General features: G+C 46.3%; 1 protein-coding gene across 1 annotated transcript; it reads right to left on the bottom strand.

Annotated features, from left to right (window-relative positions):
• Window positions 1-12,129: 12,129 nt before the first annotated feature.
• GUCA2A (guanylate cyclase activator 2A) lies at window positions 12,130-17,529 on the bottom strand. Its single transcript, XM_064397021.1, has 3 exons — window positions 17,328-17,529; window positions 13,904-14,093; window positions 12,130-13,041 (listed from the first exon to the last, which is right to left on the bottom strand). The coding sequence occupies exons 1-3, from the start codon at window positions 17,400-17,402 to the stop codon at window positions 12,977-12,979; spliced, it is 330 nt and encodes a 109-aa protein (XP_064253091.1). The 5' UTR covers window positions 17,403-17,529; the 3' UTR covers window positions 12,130-12,976.
• Window positions 17,530-20,140: the final 2,611 nt, after the last annotated feature.

Here is a 20,140-nt window from a genome sequence, read left to right as displayed (position 1 = left end):
AATGGGATAAATCTGGTGTAACAGGTCATGAGTGCAGGCAGTAGGCAACAACCCCATGTGCACAGCCTGAAATGCCTCCTGCTTGGAGCCAGGAAAATGTTTCAGTGGAAAACACCTATTTTTATACAGAAATGTTTCACTGGGAGTGGTTATTTTTGAGGAAGATTTTTGGTGGAATAATTGAAACATTTTACTGCATGCAGTCAAATAACAGAAAGCTTTGAGCATAGAAGGGAAGCTTTTTGCTTGCCCTCCCCTCATCCTCCTGCAGTCCCTCTGGGGCTGTGACAGGCTTGTAGTCATGCATGCTGAGAGCAGCATCCCTATGGGCCTTCCTCCCCTCCTCAAACCGAGACATCCTCCTCCTCCTCCTCCTGGCCTGTTGAATGACCTGCAGTTTCAAGCCTGTGAATGCATTGGTTTCCCTTTCTGGGAAGGCTCACAACTATCAGCTAACTGTTGTTTTATTTATTGCATTCACCTTTGTAACCTGAGGGCAGAGAGCAAGGGCTCCGTGACAGGAAGGTATTTTAACTCTTCCTTTTGGGAACCAGAAACTTCTGGAGGCCTGGTGTGGTTCTGCTGCATGCTTCAAAACATGGTGACCTGAACCCAGACCAGGCAACAGACAGGAAAAAGACAGCAAATATCCAGGCCAGGGGAGAAGAATTGAGAAATTCTGTCATTCCCTAATGTGACATTTGGTGCCACAGTGGTTGCTCTTGTGTTCCTGCAGTGCCCAGACTTTGCTGCTGCACAGACACACTGAGGAGAGGTCAGAGGCCTCTTCTTGACAAAACCTCTACACTGCATGCTGTATGTGCAGTCTTCGTCACAAAAAGATGCAGTGCAAGTGTGTTCTGCTGTGCTTCTGAGCCCACTCTGCATCTCTGCTGGAGCCCTGCTAACTGTGAGACAAAACCCCTGGAGAGGCAAGCGTTTTCTAGTTCCTGAATAGAGAAATTCCCTCTGGAGCACACCCACCTCAGGTCCCATGGCTGTGTTCACAGGTGCACTGACTTCAGAGACATCTGCCCTTGCTGTGAAGTGCCAGAAATCCACTCAGGCCATGTGCAGCTGAGGGCAGGAGAGCATCAAGGAACCTGATTTACAAAGGGGGAGTCACATAGCAGAGAAAGTGGTTAGAGGAAAGAATAACTAGAAAGGTTTATTGTTCCAAGGGAAGAGCTTTACCCTTTCCTGTACAGGGTCATAAGCATTTAAGGGTTAGCAAAAAACATTTAAAAATTAAAAATTGAGACCTTTTTAAAGGTCAGACAACTAATGCACGTGGAATAGGAACAATAGCAATGAAGAATAATCCTGGTGCTGTACATTCAACTCTATCTGGTTACAAAAAAGAGCAAGTTTTATCACCAGAGAGTTATTTTATTCCTTGGGAGAAGGAGATTGTGCTCTATCTTGTGGTGGGGAGGTGATCACCAGCATCTCCAAAGGGGCTGGAGGACACACTAACACGGGGGGAGCAGCAGAGTGAATGTGAGGAAAGGGAAGTGCACTAGAGAATGTGGAGGAATCTGGAAAAGAGATGCCTGATGTTTACAGAAGCTGTAGCAGAACTCATGGGGAGCTGGTTTGAACTTAGAGACCCTTTCCTGCTGTGGGCACTGCAGTGTAAGAGCTTTGCTGTGACCCTGTTCACTCCCTCCCAGCTGGGAAGAGACGCAGCCCTGCCCAGCCCAGATGTGCAGGTTTTGGCTGTGCTGTGCTCTCAGCAGGGCCACGGGCTCCACGTTGGTGTGTCTGAGCAGAAACTCTCTGCAGAGCTACCCCTGCTCACAAGGTACAGTTATTTTATTCCAGGACACATTCACAGCAGCCTGGCCCCCATTTACATCTCTGTGGGTCTCCCTAGAAGCTGATCTCTGCCTCATCCCCTCCTCTCCTTTTTGGTAGGAGCATCCTCACTCTTGTGACCCTGTTGGCTCAGTGGAGCAGGATAGAAACCAACCCATTCTGACAAGTGGCAAACAAAGCTGTGTTTGCTGGAATGAGCAGTTTGGGGTGGAGCAGGTGGCCCCAGCATGGAGAGCTGCCTGTGCTGCTCCAGCTGCCTGCCTGGCCTTGGGGGCAGTGCCCTGAGGGTCTGTCCTGCACTGTGGGACTCTCCTGCTGCCTGCCTGGCTTTGGGGGCAGTGCCCTGAGGGTCTGTCCTGCACTGTGGGACTCTCCTGCTGCCTGCCTGGCTTTGGGGGCAGTGCCCTGAGGGTCTGTCCTGCACTGTGGGACTCTCAGCCCACCAGCCCAAGCCCATCTCACTCCCTCCATTCCTGTCCAGCAGCCAGGGGACTTGCTCCATTTGGTTTTCTCCCACTTTTACCCTCCTGCAGCCACTTGGCTGTGAGTTATTTAGTACCTCCCCGTGGTTTGTCTGCTCTTTCTCAGCCCCAGAGTGGGGAGTGTTTGACAGAATCCATCACACAGGGCAGGCACAGCAGTTCTGATAAAACTGGCACAATCAGTTTAAAAGGAAACAGGTCATGTTTTATCTGGATATGCTGCGTGGAATCCAGCCCTCACAAGGAGGTTTGCAAAGTTTTCTGAGGTAAATTCATATCTGGAAATTGCTAGAATGTTATTTGTCCCTACAAGACTGACTCAGAAAAGTTTTTTTCTATCTTCCAATGACAGATTCTAGCATTTCTTTTACAGTATGCATGGAAGTGATAGCATCTTTCCCTGAAGAGCATCCTGGGTGCTATAACTGGCAATAGGAGCTGGGTTATTTGCAGGCAAATTTCCATGATGCTGCTTCCAGGAACTGTAATGCTGGTAAGAGGTAGAACTGACAAACAGGTTTTTCTGCCTCCTGTTCTTAGTTCTGCCACAGCATCCCCTGGCCAAGTCACCTCTCTGTAGGGCTTTTTTGTGCTAAATTAGGATAACAATTTACCTTTTGGCTGTCATTTGTTGTTAGGGTCAGGGAAGGACTTGCTGTGGGGTGAGTGCTTCTGGAGAAAGGGCTGGTGATGAGAGGGGACCCCAGCTCAGCCTCTGCACCTCACAGGCAGCTGACAGTGGATGCTGTCCTGGCATCCCAGTTTTGGTTGTGGGCATCTGGACAAGAGGAATGGCTCTTTTCCACAGGAAATTATTCCTGACACCACAGCCATGGAGGCAGCTCCCAGGAGGCCAAGGCCAGCCAGACCTGTCAAATTGGACAGCTTTTCCACTGGGAGCAGTCCTCAGATGTTTGTAGTTTTAGGAGGCAGAATCCCACTTTGGGCCACACAGGACACTTCTTTTCCACAGGAAGGAAAGCTTGGCATTTCAGTGGATGTGAGAGGCAATCCTTGGGAGGCCAAGGCCATCCAGACCCATGGTAGCCTTCTTCTGGGAGCAATCCTCTGATGTTCACAATTTTAGGAGGCAGAATCTCACTTCCCTCCACAGGTGGGTGCTGTGAAGGATGGTGTTTATCCACGGGAAGGGAAGCTTGGTGCTCCAGTGTCCCAGGAGCAGATAAGAGGTGCTCCCTGGGAAGCCAAGGCCAAGCTGACCTCTTGGTCCTGGTAGCTTCCTTTTGGGAGCAGTTTTAGAAGGCAGCATCCCACTTGCAGCCCTGGACTCCTGGCCATGAAGGACAGTTCTTTTATGCAAAAAAGAACATCTGGCACTTCAGCATCAGCTGAGAGGCAACGCCCAGGAGGGCAAGGCCAGCCAGGCCCACCAGCCCTGCCTTAGCCTTAGATTTCAGCAAGTCTGCACTTCAGAAATCACTCTGGCCTGCAAGTTTTAAGGGTGGTTGTGGTCTTCAGACAGAGGAGGAAGGAAGGAATCTGACTCCATGTTCTTAGAAGGCTAATTTATTATTTTATTATATATATTGTATTAAAGAATACTATACTAAACTATACTAAAGAATACAGAAAGGTTACAGACAGAGGGTTACAAAGAGTGATAATAAAAACTTGTGACTCCTTCCAGAGTCCCAACACAGCCTGACCCTGATTGGTCATTAAGTCAAAACAATTCACATGAAACCAATCAAACATGCACCTGTTGGTAAACAATGTCTAAATCACATTCCAAAGCAGCAAAACACAGGAGAAGCAAATCAGATAATTAATGTTTTCATTTTTCTCTGAGGCTTCTCAGCTTCCCAGGAGAAGAATCCTGGGCAAAGAGATTTTCCAGAAAATAAATGGTGACAGATGGCAGATCAGATCTACCTCTAAAATTAACTATTTATTAAACAGATAACAGATGAGGGATCTTAATCAGAGTTACTTACTACCCAATACAATTTTTTTAAAAAACCTAGTACATTACAGCTTAACATAAAACAGTACACAATATCAAGGTACCTATATTAAAGCTAGCAAAATAAATTGATTAAAAATCAAATGCATTGATTAAAAATCAAATGTAACTTACCCCCAAAATGATGATAAAATATGTAGTTTTAACCTCAGAGGGAGTAATCACCAAACTGGTATCCCTGCTCACAGGAGAGACTCCTCACATTTCCAGGGACACCAATGAGCCAAACCTCTTTTCCATTCACTTGCCAATCTCATGCTTCCCACTGGCACCACTCTGTGCCACCAGGGTGGATAAGAATTAAAATACAACATCCTTGCTTCCTGCTTTACTGCCAGCACACAGCTTGCAGCTCTCCCACCCTTCCTCTCCTTCTTCTGCTACTTCCACTCTTATTTCAGTTTTAAGAGTGAAAGATAGTTGCTGGGTTCTCATTATATGTGACTAAATCTGTAATTAACTAACAAAATGTTTTAAAAATCTTTTGCCCTATGGCATAAGCGTAAAGGGAGCAAGGTTGAAAAACAGGATGTGTAGATTATGTTTTACTAGGAACTAAAAAAACATTCAGGAAAAATGTAACCAAATAGGTGATGTCTTTTTAAGTAGAGAGGATAAGTATTGCTTAAAATAACTAAGCATCCAATCAACAACCAACCTGAGAATAATCCAGCTAGGATGATGAGGAAATAACACCAGAAAGAACCAATTGTGTGGTGTGAAAGGAAGAACCATGCACCAATTCAGAAAGTTCAGTGAAAGGACAAATGATGAACACCATGGAATGATCACCAGGCCACAAGAGGGACTGTGTTCTTACACAAGGATAGTAGGTGGCAGCAAAGACCGTGAAATAGTTAACTCATGTCCATATAATAATTTTTTAAAAACTGGTTGTTTTATGTTACTGATTTCTTTCTCTGGGTAATGAATGTGTAACAACCTTGTAAATATAAACTGCATTAATTCATCCAGTGGTTGGGAGCACTCATGGTGTGGCCCCAGCCCTGTAAATAAAGAATGCCTACTTAACAGTGATATTCACTGCTGTTGAGTGAATTCCTTGCCTGCACCTCCAGCACTGGGGCTGCATGCTTTCCCTCCCATGAAAAATCATTGCCATTCCCATTCAGCAACCTACCAGTGGAAACCTGGATACCACCTCCAGCATCAAATACATCCAAAACTTGCTCCTCAGAGTACCTGGTCTACCAGCACTGGCCTGTGACCTTTGCTTCCAAGGGAAGCTACTCAGAGTCCCTTGGCCTTGCCTTGCCTTCAGTCCTACTGCCCATCTTTACCTAGCCCAGCCTTGGGCTGCTTTTCCTTGCCTACATCTCCCTTGCCTTGTCCTGCCCACAGCTTCCTTGCCTTGCTCTGCCTTGCCCATCACTTCCCTGCTTTGCTTTTCTTTGCTTCCCGTGCAGGCAAGGCTGTGCAATCAGAGTGTAAGGACTCAAGACAAGTCAGGCAAGGCAAGAGCAGAAAGCAAAGCAAGGCAGTGGAGAGGTGAGAGCTGCAGGCAAGGCAGAGGAAGGTAACTCCAGGGTGGGTGAGCCAGGCAGAGACAGGAGGGCAAGGCCAGAGAGGGGCAGGCAAGTCAAGACAGGGCATGGGAATAAAAGACAAGGGAAGGGACAGGAATCAAGGCAAGGCAAGGACAGAGAACAAACATGTTGGAAGATGTGATGGGTTTAGGTTTCTCGGAGAGTTTCTTCCCACTGGAAGAGGGAGAGAATGTTCTTTTGGCTGAATAGTCTAGTGATCAAGACACAAATGAAAGTGGCTGATGGCTCTGGCATTCCAATGGAGTAAATTTGGGAAGTTTGGGCTGAGGGGTGGGCTTTCCTACCTGGGTTTTGGTTTGTAATTATAGCATAATGCCACTAGAGGTGACCCAAAACTCGGCTTGGTGTGGGCAGTCTGTGCGGGGAGCAGGGTCAGCTCATCTTGCAGCTTTGTCCTAAACTTCCCTGCCTGTGCCTGCTGCTTGCAAGAGAGAGGGACCCAACTCCCCCCTCAATGACTGAGACTTTGGCAGCTGCCAGACCCGAGGAACCCGAGGAACCAGTGGCACCTGATGAGCTGCAGGGAAATCACCTCCTTCTCCCTCTTGCCCAAGGCTGCAGGGAGGCTCCAAGCTCTCCTTGCAGTGCCCACTGCCAGATGCAAGGAAGCAGCTGCAGCCTCTGCCCCGCCAGAGGCACCAGTGCTCTCTGCCTGCTGTGGGTGAGGCAGTGCAGCCTTCACCTGGAGCCACCAGCACCCCCTGGTTGTGGGCACAGCTGCACAAAAGGGGGGGAAAAGTGCTTAGAGGATAGGAAACTTGTGTTATTGTGTTGTTGTTTGTCCTGTTATATATATTTTTTTTAATTTTTATTTTTATTTATTTTTATTTTTATTTTTATTTTATTTTTATTTATATATGTATTAAATATTCTAATAAATATATATTTGTTTATATGTGTTTATATATAAATATATAAATATTCTAGTAAATAACTTTTTCTTTTATTTTCCTACATTTTTTTTCCTGGAAGCCCTGTAATTTTCAAAGTTACAATAATTTGGAGGGGTGGGTCTTTTTTTCCCATTCCAGGAAGGTTTATGCCTTGTCTTTTAAACCAAGACAGCAGGCCAAAGTGGGGGATGAGGAGTAAGTCAGTGCAGGGAAAGGGAAAGGCAGGCCTTAGGGAGTTTTGGCTGGCAATGACAAGGTTTTGGTCACATCTGCAGGGTGCATGAGATGTCCAGAGTTAGCTCAGAACACTCCCTTGGCACAATCTGCTTTGCTCCTGGAATGCAGCAGGAAGAGAATTCTCCGTGTGATGTTCTGTGAATTCCCCGCTCTCTGGGATCAGTTCTCTCTGCTGTTGATTTATCAGGGTTCAGACCTTCCACCCTCCCCAAAACCCATCTGTTCAGCAGCTGGATTGCTGGAGTGGCACCTTGGTTATTCCTGCAAGTTCCGTGCTGCTCTCTGTGCCTTTGTGTGCTCGCTCAGCCACATCTGCCAGCTCCATTCAGAGCCATCACAAGAGCTCTGCTGAGCCCTGGAAGTCCCTCAGAGTCTGAGTCTACAACAGATCAAAGATGCAGCTTTAGTGCACAAAAAGCCAAATAATAACAAGGGGAATTTAGCTGAATGATCAGGCAGAGGGTTCAGAATAATCATAAATATTTATTTTTCACCAACAAATATGCACCACACTTGGTACAAGCTTCCAAAATAATAAAAAAATAGGTTTTCCAGAGCTATTAAAAGCCAGTGTGGCTCATGAGCAAACTGAGACATGGATCCTTGGAAGTGTCACTGGATGTGCCTCTCTGAAGGATCTGGAAATAAGAGACCCTCCCATGATTAACCTGTTTCTCACAATTGCCCCTGCACCCTTTTCCTCTCCTTGTTCCCAGAATAAAGAAGTTCATCTCCCCCCCACCCTGATGTGCCACAGACCCCTCACCACCTTGGCCACCTTGCAGAGGATTTTCCAGTTTTTTCACAGCTATGTCCCAGGAGAGAGGGTGGACATCTACCAGGAGATGTCAAAAAGTCAGAGATGCCTGGGACAACTGGCAATTCCCATCTGGGACACACCAAACTGTGGGGATTTGCTGTCTAAAGCAGCTGAATGCTAACAGGGATGTTGGCATTCACCGTGTCACCTCACAGCAAAGCAGAACATGTACTGATCTGGTCAAAAAGTGTCTCACCATGACAGGAATGAAAACAACAATAAAATACTTTTATAAGCAGTGCTGGTTCCAGCACCTGATAGTGCAAGTATCCCAGGCAGAGGAGAACATGGGATTTGTCTTGCAGATTATTGGAAAAAAAAAGAGCAAGCTAAGCTCCTGGAAAGATTTAAGAGTGTTTCTATCTCCACACTGATATTTTTTATCAGAACATGCAAAATATTTAATGCAAATTCTCCTTGGGTGTGCCATTGCTTTTATGGAGTTTTTATTGCTTATAAACCAAATCACGTCATCGCTGGTACTTTCTCTGACCCTTTGGTTAAAATGTTACCCCAAGGACAATCACCTCTTTGTGTGCTCAGTGTTTGCTGAGCACTCCAGGATCCCTGGATCTGTGTGGGGTGGGAGCAGAGCCCCACCCAGGGTAAGACCAGCCCCATCAACACTTCCTGCAACCATTCTGCATTTCTTCCAGGAAAAGTATTGACATTTTCTCAAAAAAGAGCTCCATTTGAAATTAGCAAAAGCTTCTCTTCTTCTGTTTCCTAGGTGGGGGCGGGTAAGAATTTCACTGTTATTGAACAAAAAGACAAAAAGAAGGATGAGTGAGAACTGAAATGGGCTGCTCAGAGAGGTGGTGGAGTCTCCATCCCTGGAGACATCCAAAAGTGATCTGGAAACAGTCCTGGGCACTCAGGTCACAGGGAGGTGGGGCTGGATCACCCCAGTGTCCCTTCCAACCTCAGCCACTCCAGGATTCTGTGAATAAACGGGTTTGAGCCTCCATATTTTTGTAGATTTGAAAGGAAGAAAGTCTTTTTGCTGTTAAATCAACTTCTTTTCCTGCTTGCCTCAAATGCTGTCTGGATTTATCCCTTTACAGAAAATTAAAATAAATAAATAAATAAATAAAAGGGGGGGAAAGGAAAGAAGAGAGGGTTAACAAATATTGTGACATACAGGAAGAATATGGGCACACTAGGACATGATAATTGCCAGATGGTTGGGAAGCCATGTTAATGGGAATAGAAGATAAACACAACATTTTTGGATAGCAGGGATACAGGGTAGGAATTTGAAAGAGGTGATGGGATTAGTATTAGATTATTAGTATTTTAATAGGATCTAAAGTTGGCTGTCTGAGAACACTGGTGGCTAGAACCAGAGAAGAGAGTAAAACTGTCAGAAATACATAGAAATTATATATTTTAAACTAAGAAAAATATGATCAGTCCAGGGAATTTTGAGCTCCAGCAGAACAGAGGGAGAAATGGGCAAGGAAATCCCATAAGGACCAAGAGAGTCATAGGGGAGGAATGGAAGGGGAGGAATAATGAAAGCTGGATAAGGAGCCACGTTGTAGAATCAAGGAGAAAAAAACCCACCCATACCCCAAAAATTAGAGATAAGAGACTAGGGATGGTGACAGCAGGAAAGACCAGAACAAGCAGCCAATAAATAGAATAAATGGATGTATCAGCCAAGACCTGGACTGTGTGGAAATGTGGAAGAGCCAAGCAAAGTGAGGAGAAAGGTAAGAGAAATCTGGGGGGAAATGTGAGGCAAATTTAAGGGAGAACAGGCACAAAGTCTGTGCATCCAATAATGGTGAAAAAGGGGAAAATCCCACCTTGCTGATGGCTGTGGGCATCAAAACACAGAATTACACAGTGACAAAGGGATGAGGGGAACCAGGGGCTGGGAGTGGCAGGTGCTGGACACGGGGCAGAGCTGCCAGGCTCTGGATTAACCAGCACTCCAAGGAGCTCTTGGAATTACAGAACTGATGGAATTTGTCATCTCAGTGCTCAACAGCTGTAAAACAGCTCCACTGTTGGGAGGTGGTAATAAAGGAGTGTTAAGGTGAGTGAAATCTCATATGAGGAGAGGAGAAAGATATCAGCACCAGGCTGACGTCTGTCCTGTCATTAGTGATTAAACATTAATAGCAAATCAGAGAATCCATCATATCAGAGGATCCCAGGCTGGTCTGGGCTGGCAGGGATCTTGAAGCCCATCCCTGCCATGGGACAATTTCCACTCCAACAGGTTGATCCAAGCTCCATCCAACCTGATCTTTGCTCCCCATCCCCACAAAGCACTGGGAACACAAGTGGAGAATCACTTATGGAGCACAAGTGGAGAAAAGGAAAGAACTTTTTAATAAGTGGAATGGGGAAAATAATGGATTTAGAAATAAGAAAGATGTGTGAGGTAACACAAGCCTGATGGTTTGGTGAAAAATAAGGGAATCAACATGAACTTTTCTCATAACACAAATTACCCAATTGAATCGCCAGTGAGACAATTCACTGTAGCTCATTTTTCAGGAGCTGAGGTGTTGGACAATCACAGAACCACAGACTGGTTTGGGTTGGAAGGGACCCCAAAGATCATGTAGTTCCAGCCCTGGCAGGGACAGGCAGTTCTGTGTCCCATGATCCACATCAGCCTGGTGCTCCTGCACAGGATGGAGCCTGCAGGGCTGGGTGCTGCTGGCCCTGGCACTGTTGGGTTGATGGCTGCACTCCATGATCCCAGAGGGCTTTTCCAGCCTTAACAATCCCCTGATTCTGTGATTCCCACAGGCTGTGCTGAGCTGGTAACCAGCCTGATGAAATCCCTGCTGTGCTCTGAGCCACAGCTCCAGCTCCCAGAGAGATTTGGCAAACACAGCCCTCAGTGTCTGGGCTCTGGAGAGGCTCTCTAAGGCTGCTGCAAAATTAGATCTCCACTCCTGGCTCGTGGCTTCCTTTATTTGCCATCCTTTCCACATTATCTTTATCCAGCCCAGGCCATTCTGTTTGTTTATTTTCAGGTGTGCCCCCCACCCCTTCTTCCCCAGGAACACAACCTCCTGCTGTCAAACCAACCCCAGAAATCACAAACCTCAGCCAGCAGGGACAAAATGAAGGTTTTGTGCCCTCATTTATCCCTCCTTTTCCCTCTACAGTGCTCTACACACCACGCTAAACAAGTCTGGGGTGTCCCTGGGGATGGCTCTGGATCCAAAGGGGCAGAAGATGTGTGGGAAGGTCTCGAGTCCTGCCCCCCTGCCCCACCTGAGCCCTGGAAGTGTTTCAGGATCTTGGTTCTAATCCTGTTTGCAACAAGTCTCCCTTGCAAAATCCATAACCTCCTTCTCTACAGGAGCTGGTCCAAGCTGCTGTGCTGGATTTGTCACATCAGTTTTAAAGGGAAATAGGAAGTCCCTTCTCCATTTGGAGAAATAACTTCAGGTTTAAAAAGAAGCCCCTGCAGTGTTTGAGTCAGGAAATCCCATTTCCTGACCTCAAGGCAGCAGGAAGAGCCTTAGTGACGGACTCTGTCCTTGGAATTTGCTCTGGATGCATTTTGTCCTGAGGTAGTCAAAGCAGTGGATGTGAGGAATCCTCTTCTACACCCTCAGTTTTCCTGTCAAATGAAGTAAGAATTTATGCACCTCATCATAATTTTATAACATCAATTCTGGATTTAGGCTCCAAATTCCAGGGCTGAGGATACAGATTTGGTGCATTGAGAGTCTTGCTGAGTTGAAGGCTCCATTTATAAAAACGGAGAAAATAGTTAAACAGTTACAAATAGGAGGGAAAATGTGAAATCTCTGATAGGGACTTGCATGACCATGACAGACCTGGGGGCTCAGCCTGGAGCAAAGGAGGCTCAGGGAGACCTTGTGGCTCTGCACAGCTCCTGACAGGAGGGGACAGCCGTGGTCGGGCTGTGCTCCAGGGAACAGGGACAGGAGGAGAGGGAACGGCCTCAGGCTGGGCCAGGGAAGGGTTAATTGGACATCCAGGGAAATTTCTCCATGGGAAGCGTGGTCAGGAATAGGAAGGGGCTGCCCAGGGCAGTGGTGGGGTCCCCATCCCTGGAGGTGTCCAAGGAAGGGCTGGGTGACAAGGAGTCAGGCCCAGGGTGGACTCGGTGATCCTGGAGGGCTTTTCCAACCCAAATAGTTCTGTTTCTCTGACTACAAATTGGTTTTAAGTTCAGGACATTGTTAAAAGACGTCTTTTATTCAGGGAAGCCACAGACATGAAATGCATTATATGGGGAAAAAGCAAGGAGGCAAGAAGAGTATCCTAACAAAATCCACCCCAAAACCCAGCAATAACAAACAAAACAAACAAATAAACAAAAAAATTCCAAATTATTACTAGTTTTTTTTATTGACTATACAGCATATAAACATGGACAGAGAATTTCTTCACAATCTTGCCACCAATAAATAAAACAACAGGCAATGCTTTCATTTCAGTGTGATTCTAGCACTGCACTTTAGAATTCCTTTCTCTCAAAGAAAGTTTAAAGAACCTTGATATCCAGCCAGTGAGAAGTGTTCCTGTGCTCCTCTACACCCATTCCCCAAATCAACAGCAATCAGTACAAGGAACAGGCTGATTTCTGGCTGTCAGTGTTCCTGAACACCAGGAATTCAGCTCGAGTTACTCTTTGCAGTTCTGCTACAAACTCAGAGGTGTCACCTGCAGACAGGTGGAAGGAAAAGGGATCCAACACACTGGGAATGAGGGACTGGGAAAGGGAATAACCCAGTGATGTTGTGTGTAGGGGAGGCTAAATCACAGGCAGATAAAAATCATTGAATACTACTTATTGGACATTAAATATTAGATACTAAATATTAGCAATCAAAAGGCTGCAGGGGATGCTGAGTTTCACAGAGCTTGTTCAAATCCAGGCAAAATAGTGGGAAATGAAACCCAGGGCATTTCCATTCCAGTGCCACCCAACTCCTGCAGCACTGGAGCCTCTCAGAGCAGTCACAGCCTCCCTGCTGGCAGCTCTGCTCTGCTGGTGGCACCTGATCCAGGGGCTGCAGGACCGCAGGGATGTCCCCTGAGATGGCAGCTGCAGTTTGGCTGCAGTGGGAGATGAAGCCCAGGAATATTGATTGGTGAAAGTACATGATCTTTCCACAGGAATGCACAAACTTCAGCTGGACATGTCTTTTGTGGGTTTTTGCACCTTCTCAGAAGCAGCCAGCACAGGCAGCATTGGCACAGATCTCACAGAGGTCGTCCTCAGCAGCCAGGCCTGTCCAGGAGAAAGGAGGGATTCAGTCAGTGCCAGGAGGGCAGAGCCACCTGCCAAAGCATTTGGAGACTCCTTTGCATCCCTGCTTTATCATTTGAGAGATCCTTGTAGGTAGAACTGCTCTAAGTAAAATTAGCTGATGCTAAAATCTGGCTGAAGGAATGAAATCAAACCTGGATTCCTTGGGAAGCCATGGAATGTGTGGAAGCAAGGGGACAAGAGGATATGGCAGCATTTTATCCCAAAGTGTCCCTTGTGCTGGACAGTAGATAACTACAATAGAATAACTTTAAAACGCAAACACTGCAGCAGCATCTCATGGCAGAGGGACTTTGGACAAGGAGGAATGGCTTAAGCTAGAGAAGGGTAGATTTAGATGAGATAGTGGGAGGAGAATCCTCCCTGTGGAAGTGGTGAGGCCCTGGCACAGGGTGCCCAGAGCAGCTGTGGCTGCCCCTGGATCCCTGGCAGTGTCCCAGGCCAGGCTGGACAGGGCTTGGAGCAGCCTGGGACAGTGGAAGGTGTCCCTGCCATGGCAGGGGATGGGATGAAATGGGATTTAAGGTCCCCCCATCCAAACTATTCAGTGATTCCATTATTCTGCCTTGGTTGAACTTTTCCCTGCTCACAGCAGTGGGATGTGCCCAGGGAACAGCTCGGCTCAGCACTGTAGGAATTTTCCTTAGGTGGTTCATGGAGCCCAACCTTGTCAGGAGAAAGGGCAGCACAAAGGCAGCACGAACCCTCCCAGCTGCCCTAGAAGGGACACAGAAGTCATCCCACGGCTTTGCCTCCTGCTATTTGAATGTTTAAGGTTGAAAACTGTGGTGAAAATGAGAACTACGAAATATGAACTACATACTCAGCCTCTTAAAAATCATGGGTGCATCTTCCCTCTTGCACACAGGCCGGAATTCCTCAGGGAGGTGTTTTTCTTGGCATGGGGAATAGCTGGCCATGGGAACCACCATGCGAGGGTTGGTGCGCCTGTTGGCATCCATGAGCTCCTTCAGCTTCTTCACAGACTCCAGGGGGAATTTCAAGTCTCCATCCTGTGAAGAACCAGAAAAAAAAGAAGTGTCAGGAAGCCAGGCCTTTTGCAAATCCATTCCCTTTCAACCAAGAGCTCTCCCAAAAAAATACAGCAGAGGGAAAAGGTGGCGTTGAAAGAAAGCCAAGATAAAACCTGTGCTGAATGAAGGCAGTGGACAGAGGGAGAATTTAGTCCTGGCTCATCCCCGTGAGACAGACCCATAAAATCTGGGATAGGAAGATCCAGGCTGGGAATCTTCAGCCTAAAATGAGAGAATGGGGAAATATCACAGAATCCTGGAATGGGTTGGGTTGCAAGGGACCTTAAAGCTCTTCTCATTCCACCCCCTGCCATGGGAAGGGACACCTTCCACTGGACCAGGCTGCTGCAAGCTCCATCCAGCACTTCCAGGGATATTGGTGGAGATCTACAAAATCATGACTGGAATGGGGATAAATGGGAATTTATTTGGTTCACCGTTTCTCCTAACACAGCAGTGGAAGTGTTGAATGTTGGCTGTGACCTGCCAGGGTCAAAAGCAGCTCTTCTTTCACACCACACACTGCTGAGGGCTTAAACCCTTCACCCCAAGACATTGTGGAACGTTTCCATTAATTTAGAATCACAGGATCTCTTGTGTTGGAAGGGACCCACAGGGATCATTGACTCCAACTCCTGGCCCTGCACAGATGCCCAACAATCCCACCCTGTGCCCAGTCAAAATTTGCTCACATAGTCCATGAAAAACAAGTTTTTGGAAGCATAAATATGACACTTCTGACTCAAAGTTCACAGCAGAAACTTAAGGAAGCTGGGACAGGACTCTGAGAAATATTACTCTGTGTTTTAGTTGCTTCTCCCTGTTCATCAGTTAAGGGTCATTCCCTCGGTTTCAAGAGATTTCCCCTTTTCCAAGTCATAAATTTAAGTTGCAGGTGTTGCAGCTGTTTAACCAAGTGCACAAAATCTCTACCCATCTGCCGATAATCAGAGTTTGGCCTAGAAAACAAATAAGCATTTTCAAACTGATTTATATCTGCTTTTTTAGCATGGTTTCATGGCCAACATGCAGTCAGTAAGGTGAGGTGGGAGGCTCCAACCCCATGGCATGGTTTGGAACGAGATGAACTTTAATGTCCCTTCCAGCCCAAACCATCCTGGGACTCTGGAATCAAGTAACAGCTCCTCATCCAAAGAAATAAAATGCAGTGACTCTGATACAGCACAAGACAAATATTAGCATTTGTTTCACATCCCCAAGAGTCCAGGGGGGAATGGTGTGAGATAAGTGGTGGGGGATTTGATTCTGGCTGGGGTTTTGGAGGGTTTTTTACAGCATCAGATTATTTTGGTGTTAAGGGTTTAAAAACCCCAGTCAGACAGACTTTGGATATGTATTTGCCAAGTCAAAATCTTTTCTCTTGCAATCAGTTTATGATCTTACGCAGGTTAATTTATCAGCTGAACTCAATGACCTTAGAGATCTTTTCTGAATTTAATGATCTATAAAAGTTAATCAGGTGCTGGCATCAGCAGCCCATGGGAGTGATGGAGTCACCATCCCTGGAGGTGTTCCAAAAACACGTGGATGTGGCACCAAGGGACAAGGTGGATCTCTCTGTGCTGGAGGAATAGTTGGATTTGATAATCTTAAAGGGGTTTGCCAACCTAAACAACTTTCTGATTCTGTGATCAGCCCTGGCTGCCTATGAAAAATTCACTTTTCCTATATTCAGCTGTTGGTCACACAACTGAGAAGCAAAACCCATAGAACTAAAAAAAGGGTGGATTCCCACAGGCACAATTTCAGAGAAACCAGAAACTGGGAAGAAACCCTGAGATCTGCATGTCCTGGGGACAAAAAAGAACAAAGGAACAGTAAAATAGAGACAAAACCCCACCACCTCAAGTAAGAAATATGTGATAGAGAGAGCTAAATTTGACATACTGTGGGACAAGAAAGGGAAGTCTCGGGAACAATTTCAGAGAAGAAGGGTGCAAGCCATCTTTGTGCAGTGAAGAATCAAAGAAACAGTCAGACCTCAAAGACTTCAAGTGAAAGGAGTGCAACACACTCAGAGTTCACTGCAAGTACAGCGGGGAAAACATAGATTTAATGATTAATGGCAGAAGAATTCCAGCTCAAACTCCAGAGATGCACCTCCTACTCTTTTACGCAACCTAGAAGCAGCCATTCTTGTTTATTAATATTTTGTTATGGCTACAAGTGGAAAGTGGGGTGGGTTTTTTTGTGGGTTTTTTGGGGGTTTTTTTTGGTGTGGTTTTTTTTGGTGGTTTTTTTTTTTTTTTTTTTGTAGGTTTTTTTTGGTTGGTTGGTTGGTTGGGTTTTTTTGGGGTTTTTTTTTTTTTTTGCTGGGTAGGAAGCTGTTTGCTCCACTGGAGACTGCAAATGCTGAAGAATGGTTTGAGAGAAAGGAATAGCTTAAACCTGCTGCCTCTGGATATCTCTGTCATCCAAAGGACATAAAAGAGGACACAAAGATGCCTTAACCCTGGAAACCTGCTGCACACACAGAGTCAATAATTGTTTAACAAGTGTTAGTTTTCCTGGTCCAGGGAAGGTGTTCACCTCGCAGTCAGACTGAAATCCCCCACACTGTCTCTCAGGAGGAGTGCAGAGAGATCCAAAGCTTTCCCAATAACAGACCAGGGCCCTGAAGAACCTCCTTAACCCCTTCCACACTGCATGGAGTACCAGCCAAAGGTGCTGTGTACCTGGAAAATTTCACAGAGGCTCTTTTAATCACTTCTCTGCCTATTCATATTTAATTGGATCTAGCTAAGCTCTTCTTTGCCCTTTTTTTTACAGGCTCCATCCCATAAACTCACAGATCATTTCCACAAAGAACTTCCTGCCTAGAACCAGGTAACACAAGACAATTTATCCTTTGTCACACCTTGTTTGCATCACTCTCTAAAGTCAGCACCTTCACTGCATGTGGCTTTAGGTCTAAGAGAAAATTCCAGGCATGAAACACCTCAGTCCCTAAGGGATTTCAGAGCAGAGATATGGCTGAGAAGGTAAATAAACAGCAGCAGCATTTAGTGATAGCTGAATTGTTTTACAGAAGGAAAATCCAGAGCACGGGGAGATACAGGTGGAAACCAAGGCAGAGCAAAGCAAAAATTCAGGTCTATTAATTTAGTTCAAGAGTCCTGTTGCAACTAGAAGTTTTAAAAATACCAGCACGTTGTTGAATTTGTAATAACAAATGAAAGAGAAAAAACTCACCTGAACATAGACTGCCTGGGAGATGTGCACCAGGACAAGGACTGCCAGGACTGCCCAGGAAAGAAAGCTTTTCATAGTGCCTGCACAGCCAAGCCTCTCCTGAACTGGACAGATTTTATTTCCTCTGCCTTTGGCTCTCTCTGCCTATTTTTTATCTCTCAGACTTTCCCTCTTCTCCTGAGCTCTCAGACTGCCCAGCAGTCAGAGCTTTATAAAGACTCCATACAGCATGATGCTGGTAATCCATTAATCCAGACTTTCTATTGACATACCATAAACCCTGAGGGGACTGACAGTTATCTGCTCAGTGGTACAGCTGCCCAGTCACACCCAGGCAGATCCTGGCCTTTATGAGTCGCTCCCACTTTGAGACACCGGCCGTGACACAGGCAGGCAAAACATTTCAAACTGCAATAAATAAATTGGAGATTGAGCTCGAGCAACACCTGAAAGTCCCCATAATTCTGGCCACTTTCTGCAGAGCTGGGAGTGAAAAAAGAAGTTTGGAAGAAGATAGAAAAAACCTGTTCCAGTCAGTTGTCTGTTCTGGGAGTCCCAGGAGCTAGGAGTGTAATCACGTAATCCTGGAATTGTTAAAGTTGGAGAAGCCCTCTGAGATCACTGAGTCCAACCATCAGCCCAGGATCTGGTGCTAGGTTGTTCACCATTCACCTTGTCCCCAGTGCCACACCAAAAAATGCCTTTTCTGAACGTTTCCAGGGATGGTGACTTCACCACTGGCCTGGGCAGCCCCTTTCAGTGCCTGGCCATCCCTTCCAGGGAGAGATTTTCCCAACATCCAACCTGGAGCTCCCCTGGCACAACTTGAGGCCATTTCCCCTGGTCCTGTCCTTTGTGCCCCCACTCCTGTCAGGGCTTTGGAGAGAGCTGAGGACCAAGGCTGTGCCTGCACATGCCCAGCTATAAAATGTCCCCTCTGCTCTTTGCAGCCCCTAATTAAAAGGCATGTGTTAAAAGGCACGGGGGGTGTCATTAAGGGCAAAGGCTGCCAGGAATCAAATCCATTTCTCTGTGACTTCCATGCTTACATGGAACCCAGGAAGGAGATGGAGATGGAGAAGGACCAAGAGCCTCAGCTCGGTTCTGACACCAAGCTTGGGTCCTCAAATCTGTAAATGATTTCTGTAATTTTGTGGGTTTGGGTTAACACAGACAGCAGGAGAACAATGCTCCTGATCCCAGCAGAACAGGAGAGGGCAACAGTCACCACTAAGCACCTTCCTCAAATCTCAGCAGTATTTTATGCCCCAAAGGCTCCAGTTCCTGCTGTAACCCAATTATTGTTCAAGTTACAGTGAAAATCATCTTTCTGCTTGGGGTAAAATTCCAGCATCCAAAGCAGCCAGGTCCCCAGTCAGGGGGCTTGGAGGGAGGGAATGGGACTTTTGTGATTCAGCATAACCCAAAAATTACTGCAGAGTTGAAGCTGAGCTGACAATGCAGAGTGTGAGCTGACAGACTTTGCTTCTCTCCTCCAGTCTACCTACACAAAATTTGAGCCCCTGGAATGATCTTTATTGTAACAAAACAAGCCTGTTACCTCTCCTGTAATGATTTCTCTGCTTTCTGCTGCCCTTGCCAGAAGCCAACAGCATTTGCAACCCCACAGCAGCTCAGGCCTCTGCCCTTAATTACTTTAATGTGGGTCAAGGGTGGAACAGCAAAGGGCAGAGCAAAAATCTCCTCTGAGAACATTTCATTTCCCACATGCTTGGGAATTTTCACAACCACTTTCTTCTCCTAAACCTGGTTTATCCTCAGTCTGTTAAGTCTGAGTACAACTTGGTGGAAACTAAACAACAGATTAAGGAGGCATTGAGGGAACCAGAGAATTGTTAAGATTGAAAATAAGCAAGATTATCAAATCCAGCCTTGGAGAGAACCCAAAGAGACAGAGAGGCAGTTTTGGAGAGGTGTCACAAGAACACTGAACCAACAGAGGCAGACAGAGCTGTAGTCTGTGGTTCTGTGTCCAGTGGGGTGGTGCACCCCAGGGCTCTGCCTTGGGGCACTGCTCTTTGGTACCTCAGCAGGGACACAGAGGTGGAGCACACTCTCACCCTGCTGGCAGGTGACAGGAAGCTGAGCAGCACTGGTTATGTCAGGGTCTCCTCCAGCCAGCTCTCATGAGCTCTTGGAGATTTATATCACACCCAAGATAGCTCAGCTACCTTAGAAGGCATAAAATCAGCAGGATGGCTTCTGTGGCAGTGTTGGAAATGGAAAAGTCTTAATAAAAGGGAAAATAACAAAACTCTTTACAGAGAAGAAACAAGCCAGGTGCAAGAGGTTCTTGCTCCTGGTAAAACACCTCACAAAAACCATTAGTTTCTTTGTTTTTCTAGTAAATTGCTTAGGCAATTTTTAATTTTTGGTTTCTGTCCAATTGGCTATCCTTAAGTTTGAGGTGAAGTCCCCAAGGTCCTATGAGGTGTCTTTTTACCTAATGGAGGAATAGAAACTTCTGGGCTTTTTTTTCCTTTTTGAGGAGACAAAGGAGAGTTTTGTCACTCCCTCAAAAGAGGCACATTCCTACAGACTGGTGACACACCCAAAGGATGGGGCCATCCTGGAGGACCTGGCCAAGCTTGAGAAGTGGGCCCATGGGAATCTCATGAGGTCCTACATGAGTTGGGATAACCCCCAGACTCAATACAGGCTGGGAATGAAGGGTAGCAAGGCTGGGGGTAGCAGAAAGACAAGAGCAGGACAAGCTCACTTCTGGACTGATGCTGAAATTACCACAACCATGTTCAGGACCTTGTGTTTGGCCCCCTTGGTCCTGCTGAGGT

This window comes from Passer domesticus, chromosome 22, assembly GCF_036417665.1.
Source record: "Passer domesticus isolate bPasDom1 chromosome 22, bPasDom1.hap1, whole genome shotgun sequence".
NCBI lineage: Eukaryota > Metazoa > Chordata > Aves > Passeriformes > Passeridae > Passer > Passer domesticus.
This window is presented reverse-complemented; position numbering and strand designations above follow the sequence as displayed.

What these genes read in the sequence shown, in the direction of transcription:
- GUCA2A (XM_064397021.1), bottom strand. Translation starts at nt 17,402, where the DNA reads ATGAAAAGCTTTCTTTCCTGGGCAGTCCTGGCAGTCCTTGTCCTGGTG. An exon ending in CCCAGGCAGTCTATGTTCAG is followed by an intron (nt 14,094 to 17,327) that starts GTGAGTTTTTTC and finishes GGTTCTTCACAG; the next exon opens with GATGGAGACTTGAAATTCCC. An exon ending in CATGATTTTTAAGAGGCTGA is followed by an intron (nt 13,042 to 13,903) that starts GTATGTAGTTCA and finishes TCTCCTGGACAG; the next exon opens with GCCTGGCTGCTGAGGACGAC.